At 56.0% G+C, this 16606-nt stretch overlaps 1 protein-coding gene across 1 annotated transcript in view; it reads right to left on the reverse strand.

Moving 5' to 3' along the window:
• JPH3 (junctophilin 3) overlaps positions 1-16606 on the reverse strand; it is a 45163-nt gene that overhangs the window by 21035 nt on the left and 7522 nt on the right. Inside the window, exon 2 of the mRNA XM_038185490.2 lies at positions 9478-10255. Coding sequence (XP_038041418.1) covers positions 9478-10255 — 778 coding nt within the window. The remainder of the gene's footprint in view (positions 1-9477; positions 10256-16606) is intronic.

A 16606-nucleotide genomic window follows, 5' to 3' on the forward strand; every position in this document is an offset into this window, starting at 1 on the left:
CGCAGGGTGCCAGCAGACAGCCCTCCTCGCGTGCATCCCAAAGGCACGAACACGCCACAAACGCTCCTCCAACCCCGGGCAAAAAATAGCGCATTACAAACGATCCTGCCACTTCCAGGCAGGAGGCAAAACAGTTTGGAAGAAAGCTCTAACAACCTTTGGGGAAAAAAAAAAAAAAAAAAAAAAAAAAAAAAAAAGAAAAGAAAAGAAAAAAAAAGGAGAAGAAGAAAAAGCCCAAGAAAAAGCAAACGAAGGCACAAAATCTCCAAGGAACCTGGGCAGAGCTGGATGCTCTGCACACTGCAGATCTATACCGCCTGTGCTAAGAGCAAAACCAGCACGGCAGAAAAGCCCTCCATCAATGCCGCATGCGGGTGGAGATTTTTAAATGCACAACAGGCCAAGTTACAGCTCCCACAGCAGCCGTAACTCAGCCTGCTTGGACACGTGGAGCCTTCGGTTTGGCTGTACATGCTGCTGCCCGGGATGGCTCCGGGCTGCATCCTGCGTCCCCATCGCATCGCCCTGTCTGACGCTATCCATCCACCTGGATTTACCGAGGGGAGGAGGGGAGGGGAGCGATGGGGATCACCCGCAGCCACTAATTTGGGACGAGCTTCTTGGGAGGGGTGGAGGCTGGTGGGCAAAGCCTGGTTTGGTGAGAGCCGGAGGATGCCTTTGCTCGGCAGGGCCAAGCTTGTTCCCCATGCTGCAGGAACAAAGCTGGAGGGTTTGGTGAGCCATCAGCATCCAAAGCCATCGGGCTCCCCAAAACAGCCCGTTCCTCCCAAATTTCCACACCGACCTCCTCAGCTGGTGGCTGCCACGCATGGGATGGCGTGGGGTGGAAATGTCAATGCCAGGGGTGCCAAACAGCATGGAGAGAAACTCAACCAGGGCGAAGGGAGCCGGGGAGCCTCCTCCAGGCACAGCCTGGCCCTTTGGGAAGTGGAGGGATCCTTCCCTACAGCCGAGGGAGAACCACTTGGAATAAGAGAATTTGGGGAATTCCCCCCAAAACCTCCAGGTGAAGAAGATTGAAGGCAAGCGGGGCAGATCCACCAGTTTAATTTCAGTTTCATTTCGATGTCTAAAAAAGAATGAGTCAACCCGAATCCTGAAGCAAAACAACAGAACCACAGGGAAAAGTCTTTTTTCTTTCCCTAACCCTTCACCCCTTTCGTGTTTTGGCTGCAACATTCTGGCAGTTTCACAAGTTTTGGTCACCTCAAGCAAAACAGACGTTTGGCAAACGAACTTCCCAGGCATTTTTTTTTTACTTTATTTTTTTTTCCTGCTTTGGGAGCCACAGAAGCCTGAATGAGGAAGGGTAACTCCGATAGAGACGGGTGATCCGTGGTGTGCTGCTGGCCACACACACCTTTAACCCGCCAACACTCACCAGCATCACCACCATCCCCATTTCAGAGCAAACTGCAAAAAAAATCTAGTCCAGAGCCAGAAAGGGGCTTGTTTAACTGAGCTTAGTATTTTAGTTCCAGCACGGCCTGGAGCCAGGCCAGGGCATGGCCTCAGAGCGCTGACGGATGCTCTCCAGCTGTTGGAGGAGAAGTGTGAGATGTCCACCCTCACCCTCTGGGATTCCTCAGCCACCTCCAGCCCTGGGTGGTGGCCCCCAGCCGCTCCTTTCTGGGTGGTGGGACAAGGGACTGAGGGATGGGCTGGGTGGTCCAGCCCTCTGGGTGATGGAAACCATCATTTCTGCCAGCAGGGATGCGCAGAAACCAAAAATTTGCGCCTTGCTCCACGCAGCCAGGCACTGGATGATTCCCTGCCTCCTCCTGGAGCCAGGCACTGGCCACGGGCACAGCTCCTGGTGCCTTTTATCACGTTCAGCCTCACCGGGATGGAGCTGGGGGAAGGCAGAGCCAGCCCCGTGTGGGATGTGGCAGCATCATCTCCATCCCTGCTGCCACATCCAGCTCCGGCATCGCTGGCCGTGCAGGCAGGCACCATGCGTGTTGTACCAGAGAACTGGAAACACAAAAAAAATGCCAACCTAGAGCAAAAATGCTCCCCCCCTCCAAAAAAAAAAAGGAAGGCACTGAGTAGGGACAAGGACTGGGGTTCCAAGCCTTGCTGGCCGGACCCCCGTGCAGTGTGAGCGCTGCTGGCTGCAGCCCCAAGGGCTGTGGGAGAAAAAAAAAAAAATACATCTTCTGCGTTGCCACAGCAACCAGCAGCTCCTGCCTGCCTCAAACTTCAGAGCCCACCCAGAAGATGCTTTCCTCACCTCCGCTTCCCTGCTGCCCGCACGGGTTCCTCCTCCCTGCTGCCTGGGCAGAGGCTGGGAGCCCACAGAGGAGCTGCGCCCCCCAAAAACCCCACTCCTCCTGAGGCCTGCCTGCTCCTGGCTTTGCTCCATGGATGCGGGTGCTGTGGGTCCCAAGCATCCTGCAGCATCCCCTGGATGGGTGCAGCCTCTCCAGCAGGAATCCTTTCCAGTTCCCAAAGTCCAGCGTGCTCCGGGGATGGCAGGCAGCCCCAGGTTTGCAGGTTTGAGGCAGAGCCCGTGAAAATTTCCACTTAAGCAACCGGCAGCACAACAGGGAAAGGATTCAGAGCCCGGCTCTGCCAGGAGAGAATCTGGGTTTTTAATTATTTATGCTTCACCTCCGTGCTATGGTGATGAGAGACAGAGCAGACAGATAGCAGGGAGCAGGCTGCAGCCTCCTTCCCCAGAGAAGCCATTTATAGGATTTGGGTGAGCCGGAGGGCTGCAGACCCCTGCCCAAATCCTGCCCTGCCCCTCTCCCCTTGGGAAAGGTCCACCATGGGGTGGAGCACCCACAGGAGCTGTGTGGGGGCACGGATGGGACGAGGTGGATCTGGGATGAGGTGGGGTGGAGGCGAAGCCAAAACCACAGCAGAGCGCGGGGCACGGCCACGTCACTGCTGCGAGGGGATTTTAGGGTGCTCAGCACCCCGAAGAATCGGGACCTTCCTTAGTCACAACTTTAAAGGGATAATCAGTCGGATCCAGGGGTTAAATCCCCCCGGGATTTTCAGGGGGGAATTCACTTAGCAGGGTACGCGGTCAAATCCTTTAATTTCCTGGATTAGGAAGCCAGGGCAGCTTGTCATTTGTCCTGCACGGAGGAGGTGACAGAAACCCCATTGCTTGAGGCTTTCCAAACTCTCTGCAAGAGCACCAAGGGACCAGGAGCCCCCAGCCCAGCCTCTGTGACCCCCCCAGCAGTGCCAGTCCCCTCACCATCAGCATCTCCAAATTTCTGGCTTTGGCAGAGCGATGCTCAACAACACCAAGGAAAACATCCCATATTTTCACCCAGCTCTGCATTTTCATCTCGGTTGTGCTCTCGATGCTGCTTTTGCCTCTCTCCAGAGAGGGGAAGGAAAAGAGGACCGGGGGGGACGGGCGCACGGAGATTTTGGGGTGGTTGCTGCAGGGAAGGAGGTGGGTGGGAAGCTGGGGCGGGAGCAGCGCAGCCGGCAGGAGCGCATGCCAGGGAACCGAAAATGGGAGCTGGGAGAGGAAAAAAAGCAAGGCGGCCTCACGAGATGGGAACACAGCACCAGGGCTTGGTGCAGCACAGGGACCCCAAACCTTCCCCAAAAAGCCTGGGTGCGCAGCATCAGCGGGGTGATGGTGGGGTGATGCTACATCAGCACCCCGCGCTCGGGCCCTGCTGCAGGTTTCTGTCTGCCCCCGCCAGCTACCGGGGTGAGGATGAGGAGGGAGGAAGGCGCCGGGGCTGCGAGCCAGGCAGCTGCGCAGGCTGGGGGAGGATTCCTGCCTTCCCTCCTGAAGATCCTGGAGAACAGCAACGCTGCAGTTTCTGCTCGTTGAATAGGCAAAGCAGCAGGAAGGAAAAGCAGGGGATGGGTTTCTTTATTATTTTTTTTTCCTTGTTGCTGGCTTTTTCTTTCTTTTTTTTTTTTTTTCCCCTCTGATGAAGGGCTGCTTCACCTGTCACACCTATGGGGTGGCTGAAACCCCCCTGCACAGGCCTGTTTTTTTTTAAAAATTGGATTACTTTTCAGAGCATTGCTCGCCCCAAAGGCACCCAACTTTCCATCCCGCCCGTGTCCCCGTGCAGCGTCCCTCTGCGCGGTGGCAGCTGGGGACACGCAGGGCCAGCCCTGCACGAGCGTGCCAGCTAGTCCTGACTTCTGACACGGCCACAAAAGGGCTTAACGCCCTAAGTCCTGTCTGAGCAGGAAGTTATTACATCGGCGTTGCAGGAGGACTTATTTCAACACTCACGCTGCGGCCAGCAGGGCCCGCACGAGCCGGAATTGGGAGGGACGGGATGCTCCGGGAAGCTCCGGGAAGCTCCAGGGCTCCTCTGTTCCTCGAATGCCCTGGTCCTGAGATGGGAATTGTGCTCGCCGTGAGTCAGAGGTACCCGTGTGGTCCTGGCTGACAGCGGGAGGAACAGCAGCTGATCCTGATCCTGATCCTGATCCCGATCCTGATCCTGATCCTGATTGCTGCCACTCGTGCTCGCCCCCCTCCGAGTGGCACAGGGTTTTTTTGGGGCAGAGGAAGCGAAAACCCAGCCTGCTGCAAAGGGATTTACCCTGCTCTCAGCCTCCAAAACATTCCCTCTGTGCTTTTCTCCCTGTCGTGATGTCCTCAAGGAAAGGATGGAGAGCAGGGATGGAGGGTCTACGCTGTCCTGGTGGCTGCCAGCCGATGCCACCGGTGACCCCATCAGTCCCAAATAAATGGGTGGCGGTGATGTCCTCTCCCAGGCAGCCCCTTCCCACAACTGCCCCCCGTTTCAGCCGCTGGCTCATCCCCAATATCCCACCTGGAGGAAGGGGACACACAACCCTTGGGGGGGGCGCAGCGCTCCCCTTACCCCACACCCCTCATCCTCCCCGGCTCCATGCGCAACGAAAACCCCGCCGGCGGCACGAGGGGGGGAGACGGATGCAGGCGCCCCGCGGCCACCCCCCGCAGCAGCAGAAACCTGAAATCAAAGGCAGCCAAGTACAATCACAACGCTGCAGGCACAGGCCTGGGAGAGCATTAAGCAGCATTCTGCTGGCTCGGCGCGCTGCCGGCAGTGGCATTACCACAACTCAAAATCTTTGGGACCCGAACTGCGGAGTCTGTTCTTTGCTGTGGCTCCTGCCTGGGCTGCGTTTCCATTTGCTGAAGGAAAATACCTGCTTGGCTCAAACACAACCTCTTGCACTTTGCCGTTCAGCTCTCCGGGGATTTTCTTGCCTTCCTGCTTCCCTTTGTGTGCCAGGCGGGGAGGGCGGCTGCGCCCCCACCGCAGCATCCTGAAGGAGCTTCAAATCGTGTTCCTTTACACAGCCTTGCTGCCAAGTCATCTTTATTCACCTTCCTTCCTTCCTTCCTTCCTTCCTTCCTTCCTTCCTTCCTTCCTTCCTTCCTTCCTTCCTTCCTTCCTTCCTTCCTTCCTTCCTTCCTTCCTTCCTTCCTTCCTTCCTTCCTTCCTTCCTTCCTTCCTTCCTTCCTTCCTTCCTTCCTTCCTTCCTTCCTTCCTTCCTTCCTTCCTTCCTTCCTTCCTTCCTTCCCTTCCTTCTCTTTCTCTCTCTCTTTTTTTTTTTCTCTCCAGTTTCTCTTCCAGAAGTTAAATGACACCATGCTAATTTGCAGCCTGGTTCCTCCTGAGAATATCGAGCTTAATTATATTTTTCTCATCGTTGGTGAATGGCTCGGCTATAATTACGCCTGGAAGCGCGTTACTTAGGACTAACCCAAAAGCCGCATCCCCGCCGGGGTGCAAGGGACCGGCAGCTCACGACGGGCCCCATGAACCCTGTGCTGAGAGCAGAGCTGAGAGCAGCTCAAACGCCACCATCACGCCCATAGCATCACCAATGGCCCTTCCATCCATGGTCCCAAAACCTGGATCCGTGAGAGCAGACGGACCCGTTGCCTTGTATTAAAACCCCAGCAGCTGTGCCAAAAGGCAAGGCACTTGTCCTGGCTGGGTATTATTATTATTATTATTATTTATTATTATTATTTATTATTATTATTATTATTATTATTATTATTATTATTATTATTATTATTATTATTATTATTATTTCCAGTGCCTAGGGACAATTTAGGCATCACCATTATTGTTACTGAGATGGGATCTGGTGTCTTCAGCGCATCCTTCCCCTTCCACGTGGGCTCTTGCCTCGCGAGCTGGGAACGCAGCACCCCGCAGCACAAAGAGGACACCCTGCACGTTCATTTTAAACAGGGAAAAACCAGGCTCCTTCTCAATCTGTCTCTAAAAACTGGTGGTTAATACCAGTATTTGTTGTTCAGGCCTGATCTGCGGCTCTTCTCACCCATTTGTTTTACAGGAACTATTTCAGCGAGCGGGCGATGGAAGAGGAGAGAAAATATTCTTTCATTTTAATTGCACCGAAGAAAATTTTGGAGAATCACCCACCGAACCTAAAGACTCCTCCTTAAATGAGCTTACTTTTGTTCAGACTAAAACAACTTCCAGAATCCAATTTACTTGTCTTCAGTACACTGTGTTTTTAGCCTACTTTCCTCAGGAAATGGGGCTTACTTCTGTGATGGTGCTGTTTATATATCTCTATGCCATCACTCCCACACTAATAACTTTTGAACGTGTTGGCCAATTCCAACCAAATTTGACAGAGCAGCAGAGTTTTCAAAAATACTGAATTCTTACAAATTTAATGAAATACGTGGGTGGGCACATATTTTCCCCCACCAAGGGAAAGGCTGCACAGTGAACTCAGCCGTATTATTAGACAGAAGAGAATACACACACACAGGGCTGCCATAAACCCCCCCGGTGGCTGGTAAGCCAGGGCTATTTTTTGGTTTCAGATGTGGGACATTGCACCTGTGAGCCCCAAAGCATGAAACGAGCATCAGGATTCCTCTGTCGATGCCTCTACTGCCTATTTTTTTTGGCATTTGTCTCAATTCGGACGATGCAGTTTGGTGTGGGCACTGCAGGAGAGTGTTAAGCTTTAACATTAATCATATTATTTATGTGAAAGCCTTTCGAGCTGATATAGGTTTGTAAAACCTTGCTGTCTTCTGCTTCTGCATGCTGGGATGCAGCCGAGAGACTGTCCATGCAAAAAAAAAAAAATTAAAATAAAATAAAATAAAATAAAATAAAATAAAATAAAATAAAATAACAATGGGAAAGAACTTGAACTGAAAGGCTGTGGGTTGCAGACACTCTCCCCACTTTCCATTTCAAGGTCCTTGGGCATCTCCTTTGCAAACACAAAAGTTTATCAGACCTTGGGGCTGATCCTGCACCGTCCCCATGTCTCCAGCACACCCTACCCCCTGCAGCGCTGCCTGACCGTAGCCCAACAGCTTCGCTCTCTGCTGCTGAGTTCTGGGAATTCGACATAAGCCATGACCACAGGCAGCAAAACCTCCCGGGACGGGTGTCACCCGTGGATGCTCGTCCAGCTAATGCACAGCGTGCGTCACGTTGGAGCCTGGCTGTCCCCAGCTCGCCCAGCGAGGGCTGTGCTGCTCTGAGGATCGATATGGGGCTTTTCAGCACACCACCAGCAGCCCTCGTGCACCAGAGGCAAGGTCTGTGCCGTGAAAAGAGCAAATCCTGGCGGGGCTGAGCTGTCTCCCTTCCTCGTGTGCCTTTTCCAGGGTTGGACGGAGAGGAGCAGGGCTGCGGGATGCGCAGGGCAGGATGCTCGGGAGCATCTGCTGGCAGCAGCCCTCGGGGCGATGCTAAACTTGGGCTGCTTCTCTAGCACTCGGGCTCTGCTGCAGCATCCTCGAAGCGTTGTGCTCCCATTCATTTATTTCTTTGCATCTTCATTGATGATTAAATACGGTTTTTAGGTTTTTTGCTTTGTTTTCCCTGTGCACGCCCATGGCCATAGCTGCATCCTCCCTGTCTGCTACAGGGGCACGAGGTATTTGTGCCCTGGCATTGCTGTCGGATTTGATTTTTTTTTTCCCCTTCTCCTCCTCTTTCATAATTAGGAGGTGGAACATTATATGCCAGGAGCTCATTAAAGCATTTCCAGTGCAGGGGGGTCACGTCCCTTCCAGCTCCTGCTCCCGTGCCTTTCCAGGACCGGTACTGCCTGGGGACAGCGGATGCTCAGGGTCTCAGAGCCTGCATCCCACAGCACATTAGAGCTCCTCATTTCCAGGGTGTTCAGAGGCGTTTGCATCCCCGGATCACATGGAAATATCTGCTCTTTCTGCTGCTCTGCAGTCTGTTTCCTACCTGGCATCCTAGTGAGGTTTTCTTTTGGTGTTTTTTTTTTTTTTTTAAGCTTTGACAACAATTTGGTACAACATCAGCTAGAAAACATCATCAAGCCAAAATATCCTCCCAGAGCAGGCCTGGGAGTCTCATTCACATTGCAGATCAGTCATCAGCAGACATGCTGATAAAGATTTCAAGTGTGACTCTGAATACAAATGATCCAGACCCAACAATTAATCCAGCACAGGAGGCTGAGGAGCTGCCTGAGTTTTTCCCCAGCCCCAGCCCCTTTTCCCCCAACCACATCGCGCTTGCTCAGAAAGCAAAAAGAAAAGGCCTTGCTTTAACAAACCATCCCCAAAAAGTGATGCAAAAGGCCCTGATCTCAGCAAAAAAGCCTGTCCTTTTTGGCTCACCTCTCTTCTGGTTGCTCACTGCGGGTCACCAAGCTCCAGGCACGGTTTGGGAGCCAGGCACTTGAGTTGGACCCTATTTCAACTGAAATTAGACATCACCCCATATTTTTTTCCCTCTTCTGATGGTTTTCAGCTGGATCTGGTGGGGTACTGGGGTACTGGGGGGCTTCCTGGGGTTTGTAGGAATTGTCGGGGCATCCGGACCTGCTGCTTTCTAGCAGAACATCCTCCCCAAGCATCAGCTGCAGCCAGCAATTTGACTGCTTTCCCACCCAAAACCCCTTTCAGGAACAGAAATGGCAGGGAATCCTCCTGGTGCAGGCCTTGGGGTGGTTTCTTTGGGCTGTGTCAGACAGAGGATATGGGGAAACAGCATCGCAGGAGCTCTTCTGCCTAGGGCATCGTCCTGCCTATTAAAGAGGCTAGGGAATAACGGGTAAATAACCCAGCACATCACAAGTGACCACGTGTGCCACAGGGTGACCCCAAAGTGCCATCCCAGTGCGCCGCAGCCACCCTGACGCACGGCCCCCAGCGCACGCACTGCTCTGGGTGCCCCTCCATTGCCTTGCCGGCTGTTTTGGGAGGGTTGTGCACCCACAGCCTGCTTGAGGTGAGCAGGAGGGATGCTTCACCCCATTTTGAGCAACACCCACCAGGTTTGGGCAAAGCCTTGACTTTGTATGGCTCCAAAAGCAGCCCAACGGCACGGTCCACATCGCACCGACCACCAGCAGACGCCCACCACAACACCTGCCTGCCTCCAGCAGCTCCCATCACACATCCCCCGAGCATCTCCATCACACCACACCTCCCCAAAAGCCGCAGCCATCGGGACCGAGCCGCCACCTTACCTGGAGGCCGCGATCTCCGCTTTCTGCTTGGCGATGGTGGCCGCCCGCTCGGCCGCCTCCACGGCCCGATCCACCTTCTCGCGGATCTTGCTGGCCCGCAGCGGGATGAGGTTCTTCCTCTTGCCGCTGACCAGGACGTTCTGCTTGTACTTGCCCTCCTCCTTGGTGCCGTCGGGGAAGGTCATGCAGCCGTAGCCGTGGCGCTTGTTGTTGGCCCACTCGCCCTCGTACTTCAGCCCGTCCGAGCGCTGGCTCACCCCGAAGCCTGACCGCTTGTCGTTCTTCCACTCGCCCACGTAGATCTCGGTGGTGGTGGCGTCGATGTCGTCCTCGATGACGGAGAGCTCGGCCTCCCCTTCGCCCAGGCTGATGGTGGAGTTGATGTCGCTGGCGGTGGAGCTGACCGTGCTCATCCCGGCCTCGCTCCGGAACGAGCTCTGCTTGCTCCGCTGGCTGGCCAAGGAGCTCTTGGACTCGGACTTACGGAGCTTGAGCCCGCTCAGCAGCGACCGTCGGAAGATGCCCTTCTTCTTGCTCTTCAGGATCTCGGCGTCGCTGTGGGCCATGAGGACGAAGCCGCCCCGGGACACGGCGGGGCTGCCGGCCACCGCCGGCGAGGAGTCGGGGTGCAGCGCCGTGCCGTTGGTGTGCTCGCTGCGCAGGGAGTTGATGGACGTCCTCAGGGGTGACCTGATGACCGCAGCCATGCCGTAGGGAACGCTCTGCCGGACGCCGTACCCCTGGCGCATCCCTCCGACCCACTGGCCCTGGTATGTCCCTGCGGAGAGGAGGCGAAAGGAAAGAGGGGGTTCATGGCGAGGCATCCTGTGGGTCGGTAGCAGCATCAACCCCCCAATATACCCCCAAAACCCATTATTATTGGGAGAATTTGGAGTCCCAATGGCAAAATGCAAATTACAGCAATGTGGCTGTAATGTCACATTGCAAGAGGGGAAAAGAAACTCAGGGTGGGTCTGTAGCACAGGGATGTTAGGAACCAGCCAGGGCACCAGGGCATATGGAGCCTTCCCTAAAGGGCCTGCCCGTGAATTTGTAAAGGGATCAGGCAGGGAGATGGGAATTGTAACCAGGAGCAGAGTCCGACCCCGTCGGCTGCCAGCAGTGATCCGAGCGGATGGCACATTACCGTGCGTTTATTTATACACACAGCGCCTTGCAGCCAGCGTGTAGCAGGAGGGAGCGGCTCTATAGAAATAAAGGCCTCACGGGGAGACATCCATGTGGTTATTATCCTCAGAAACGTGCCCCTGCTTGAACTCCTCCATTTGCGTGGGCACTCGCTGAGTTACTTAACCGGCAGTTAGCGGGCTGGGGCGCACGCAGCTCCTCGCCGCGACGCCGCTGCTCCGGCGTGCCGAGGGCTCTGCCTGCCCCAGAGCTGCTGTGCTGGAAAACGGGGCCAGAAGAAACCAGTCCAGGTGGGAAAACACGACCCGGGAGCCATCCCTGCCCTGCCCACCGAAATGCGTGGTGGTAATCAGCTCTCCCTGCCCCAGGTTTATAATCCCTTCCCATCCCGCGGCACGGCGATTGGCACGCTTTGTCATTTTTATCTCGGGCAGCTGAACTGCGGAGCTCGTTTGTATTCTTAGGTCAGCTTCATCTTTTGGGGGCTGTCTCACGATGCGGTGATGCACCGCCCGGCTGAGCCCTTGCAGGGAGGATTTCAAGCCCCAAGCAGGCTCCTTGCCCGGCCCCTGCTACTGAGCCCAGCCCAGGGCGATGCTGGAGCAGGGCTGGAAGCTGCCAGCACCACGCAGTGTCGGGGCAAGGGAGTCTTAAACAGTCTTAAAATAGTGAACCTCGTGTGAATCAGACCGAGACGGCCCTGATAAAAAGAGCCCAGCAGATCACCTCCGGCTCAGTCCGATAGCGACTTTCCAGCCCTTCTCCGCACGGGATGATCTTTGCCCTTAGCAATCAGCACCCATCAGATCCACCTGAGCTGTCTCTTCTGGCAGCGAAAATATTGTTCCCTGAGACATCCCCGCCTTGCTGCAGCGATTTCCCTCCCGGCAATTTCCAACAGCCCAGCAGAAAGGTTTAATAAAACGGGCTGTGCTGGCTGTCCACATTGCCAGACTGAAGAAACCCACTGCAAGGAGCGACCCCAGCACTGGAGCCGGGGCATCCCGATGCCCCCTTTAATTCCTCACCCTGATCTTACCCCAGGGCTCCCTTAGCAGGGGTTATCGCTCACTGCTGCTTGCCATTTCCAACAAAATGGGAATTTTCACCGTCCTTCTGTGTGTTTAAATGCGCTTCACTCTCAATTTATACATGGGGAGAGGTGGAAAGAGATGAGGGCTGCTGTTTTCCCCCGTGCTGGCTGTGGTTCCCAGGGCCCCGTGGTGAGCTGGCCCCAAGGACCAGCACCCAGAGGCTCAGGCACCCACTCCTGGTGCTCTGATATTATCCCTGCCTACCCCGAAAAATGCTGGCTCCAAGCAAAGACCGCCCTGGAGAAGGGAGGCAGGGCCAGGCAGGCAGGATTTACTGAGGGTTTATAGGATTAGTGCTGGGGAGGGAGCAGTTGGGATTACGGCGGCACCGGCAGGGCAGGGCGAGGAGCGAGGTGCTTGGCCATGGGGAGAAGGATGGGGGACAGACAGCGGGACGGACAGCAGAGAGCACAGAGGGGATGCTGGGCATGTCCTGGGGTTGGGATTGAGCCTGTGGGTAAGGGGGCAGGGAGAAAAAACCCTGCTTGGGGTCTGTCGGAGCTGCCCTCACCAAATCCTGCCCCAGTTTTCCTCGGTGACCCCCTGGCGCTGCTCCCCAGCCCCAGGCAGGCCCTGGGACCCCTCCACCTCTGGGCAAATCCCAATCTGGGGAACCAGAGGAAAAGGAGGCATCGTAAAACAGGCAAGGCCCCGTGCTGCAAAGCAGAGGCAGCGGCAGAGAGCAGAACAAAGCCGGCTGGGAGCAGGCGTGACAGCGCGGCGCAGCTGGAGCACAGGCAGCAAATTGGTCCCAGCAGGTCCCAGCTGCAGCGAGTGCCTGCGCGCCTCCCCAGCAAGGCCGAGGTGCCTGGGGAAGATGTCATCGTTGCACGGCCTCACAACCTTCTCCGAGGATTGCACGGCTGCAAGTGCTGCAGCTGCTTGGCAAGGGGGAGTTTTCCAAGCACAAGATGCGAGGAGAGCCACCCCATCCTTCTCCCGGCCACGGAGCAGCTCCCCGCGGAGCGTTCCCAAGCCCCAGATTTTGTTTCTGTGGCTGTTTTTGCTCTCCTGAGCACTTCCCCAGCTCACCTCCTCCCCAGCACCCTTCAGGACATGTGGCCACCTTTGTGGGAAGCACCAGCTGAAGGTGCTTCCTTCCCAGGAGCTGAGTTCTTCGAGTTTCCCCCTTCCTCCCTCACCCATCAGCACTCCTTCCTTCATCTGACTTTGTTACCTTTATCAAACCCCTAAATAGCCCAGGATTTGGCCACGAGTGCTGGAAGCACTCCGAGCCATCTGATCTGCATTGCTAAGCACCGTCACCTCCTCCCCTTGCACTGCTCGGCTTAACCTCTGCCCTCTCACATTTGCAGATCTGTGCACAAAGCCTGATCTCGCAAGGAGCCCGGAGACTCCTTCTCCCTGCAGAGGAAACAGGATTTTGTGGCTCTCCACGCCCCACGACGGACAGGCTGTGGCTGTTTCAGAGCCAGGGAGCTGCAGTGGGGAAAGTGCTGCATCCCCAGGGCTGGGTGCAAGGCGCAGGTGGGACCAGATGCACAACAGGATTGTGCCGGGCAGCCAAGGTAAAACATCTCAGCACCACCGTCCTGCTGGAAAAGGGATGGATCCTGCCCTCCTGGTGTAACCACTCCAGAGGGATTTGGCCAAGGACAAGGTGACGCCAAGAGAAGCTGGGATGCAGGCACGCACATGCCTGGATGGGAGGGGATAACCTGAACCTGGGGGGACACAAATAAAGTTTTCCTGAATGACTGCTCAGCAAGAAAACTTCCAGAAAACAGCAGATGGAGCATGAGAAAGGAAATGGGATTGTAGGGAAGATGAGGAAAGTCAGGAGGGGATGGAAACGTAGGGAGAAGAAAACGGGCAGAAGAAAAAGTGCTGGCCACTTCCACTTGTGGTTTGTAGCCTGTCCTTTTCTATTTATTTATTTATTTTGGCTCCCTCCCCTTGGAGCAGGGCTGGGTGGTTTCCAAATGGCTCTTCAAGCTCCTGCAGGAGTTTCCATCGCCCTCAGGACCACGCAGAGCCCCGTCCTCAGCCAGAGCTGGCAGGGCCAAAAGCAGCAAGGGAAAAGTCTCCAGCTCCCAGGCTTCGTCCCCAAGTCTCGGGCAGCTTGTAAGTTCTTGAGAACCGACAAGCACCGAAGGGTAATCTAATTTGTTGCAGCTACTCAGCGCTCTCTCAGCATTTGGCTCAGGAAGCAAAAATCCATTCTGGGAAGAGCGCAGGGAGCCCACGGGGCCGCTCCCGTTGTCCCCATAACGCCACCAGCCCCGACAGCGGGGTTCGCCCCGCGGCAGGGGTGAAGGATGGGCGCCTTTTGGGGAGGCGAGCAGGACCCTGAGCAAAGCCTCCGTGTTCCCTGCTGGAAACGGGGATCACGCAGCAGCACTCCAGCAGCTCAGCCAGGAATCGGGCAGTAATTAGCTCCTGTTTGCACAGCGAGGCTCTGCAGACACCAGGAAGAACGGCGTGTCTCCATTCCCTTCCCCAGCTTTGCCAAGGAGTTTTGGGGTTTTTGGCTGGAGGAGGAGACCCGTCCCTGTCTCCACCTCCTCTCCTGCACCTCCTGCAGCAGGGTTTGTGTGGGTGCCCGAGGGCTGAGGACCGTGGGGACGCAGAGGGGGCTGGCACGAGGTCTGGTTGAGGTTGGGAAGTGGCAACCAGAGCACAACCAAAATGCCTCCAAAATGACCTTTTTTTGGCCCAGATGGGGACTACCCACAGCACTGCACCCAGCAGGTGATGGTGAGGAACGTCATGGGGTGGAAAGTGGCTTTGCTGCTTGCTGCCCCGAGCCCAGGGGCCGCCTTCCACCCGTCCTGCTTATGGTGAGCTCCTGAAAACCAACGAGGACACCCAAGGGAGTCCAAATCTTAGACTGATGTGCAGCATAAGGGGGTTCCTTAGGGCACACCAGAGCAAGGGGAAGGTTTTGAAGGATGCAGGGGCTGTCTGCAGCCCAGTGGCACCCATGGGGCTTCCCTTGGCCAAAGGTGGGATCAGCAGCTTGTACAGAAACCCCACCTGCCTCCAAAACGGTGCTAGAAGGGGGCAGGACACCAGGACTTTGGGGGCCGCAGTGGCTGAATTTTCTTCCCTCCCTCCCCCCTATCCAAGGCGTTGGCATTTTGCAGGCTGCTGCTGAGTCCTTTGGCTCCACTCCAGGAAAATCATTAAGTCGGAGCTGTCGGGATTGAAGCCTGCTCCCCGGCTCGTCCCTAACCCAGGCGGCCAGCTCGGTGTCCCACGGGACAGAGCACACAGGGCAGGGGCACAGCACACAGGAGGATCCACCTGGCCCTGCTCCGCTTCCCTTCCTTGCACCAAGAAATTTGGAGGGTTACGCACCATGGGGGCAGACTTTAAGGCTGAGTTAAGAAATTTAGGGTTCGGTTCAGTGCAGGGGATTTCCAGGTGAGCTCGGATCGGATTTGGCTGCCCAGGTGGTCGGTCACAGACCACGGAGCAGCAGGCTTCAGCAGGCAGGTGCCTCTGCAGCCTCTGCCCCTTCCTTGAAGCTCAGCCAGTGCCGCTCGGTGTGGTGGCCGTGTTCAGCAGAGGCAGCCATCCAAAACTCCCAGCTTGCTCCATGCAACTCAGCAAAATTCGGAAATGAGGTCTTGAGCTGTCCGAAGCACCCGTCTGCTGTTCGCAGCCCAGCAGAAGCAATTAGGCCTTGCAAATTGCTGGTTTATCTCGCGGAGGATCCTTCCCGCAACGCTCACCTCCCCGCTTATCGCTGAGCCCCGCCACGCATTAATTAAAGACATGCGACGGCAATAATGAGGCCGATCCCGAACTGCCACACCAGGAGCAGGTTTTACAGATATCCGGGAGCCGGGTCTGGGGCAGGATTCATGCAAGCTGCTCAAAGAGCCTCGCAGAAACATGGAAGAAAAGAGGGCTGGAGGACGCCAGCAGCCGCGCGCCCTTCTCCTCTTGTGTTGGCACAGCCCCAGGACCGGTGGGGTGGCGATGGGGACATCCTCTTTGGCCACCTCAACAACCAAGGGGCCTTGCTGGTGAAAAACTGGAGCCAAAATGTGCTGCCTGCTCCTCCTGAGCACGCACGTGGGTGCGTTTGGTGCCAGCGCACCCCAGAGCCGCCCATCCTGCAGGGACAAGGCGCCGTGCCGCACGGCAGTGACTTGCATATCCCGAAATGTTTTTGCTCCCCCAAAACACCAACCTAAATCCCACAGGCACCATACAGAGGGCTAGGACTTGCCAGCAGCGTTGCCCTTGGAGAAGGGTGGCTGAGGGGTGGGGAATGCGTGCAACGCCTGCAAATTGCCTGCCCCCAGCCCTGCCGAGGGTCCCCGTGCCTTGGCCATCTCCAGGCCCTGCTGAAAACCTGGAGATGTTTCTGCTGGGGCAGCCTGGCCGCTTGTTTGCCAAAAATACGCTCCGGTAAGTGCTCACACAGGGGAGGATACAAGGTATGGATTTTTGCGTATGCAAATCTGATCTGCAGGCACAGACACGTGATGGATGTTAGTCACTGCCTAACGCCAGGCTGCGCGCACGCAGGCACCACGGGCAGGGAGGTCTGGGGGGAGAGAGGGACGGATGGGGGATGAGATGGGAAGGGACGAGGGATGGGAAGGGCAGGAAAGAGTTGGGAAGGGCAGGGAAGGGTAGGGAAGAGTAGGAGAGGGTAGGGAAGGCAAGGCAAAGCAAGGGCGCCTGCCTCCTCCTCGCTGGATGCAAACAGAGACAACTCTGGCTGAAACCCCGCTGAACGGGACTGCTCAATGGGCCCGCTGGGAGATTCATCGGAAATGCAGCCTCACGTGGTGGGAATGCATTATCTGAGGCTATCAGCCCCCATCCAAAACCCGGCCAGCCCCAAAGGTCCTTTGCCAACAGCTCGGAGATGGGCTGGGTGAGGCTGCTCGCCCCGCAGCATTAAT

Source organism: Anas platyrhynchos, chromosome 12, assembly GCF_047663525.1.
Source record: "Anas platyrhynchos isolate ZD024472 breed Pekin duck chromosome 12, IASCAAS_PekinDuck_T2T, whole genome shotgun sequence".
Taxonomy (NCBI): Eukaryota; Metazoa; Chordata; class Aves; order Anseriformes; family Anatidae; genus Anas; species Anas platyrhynchos.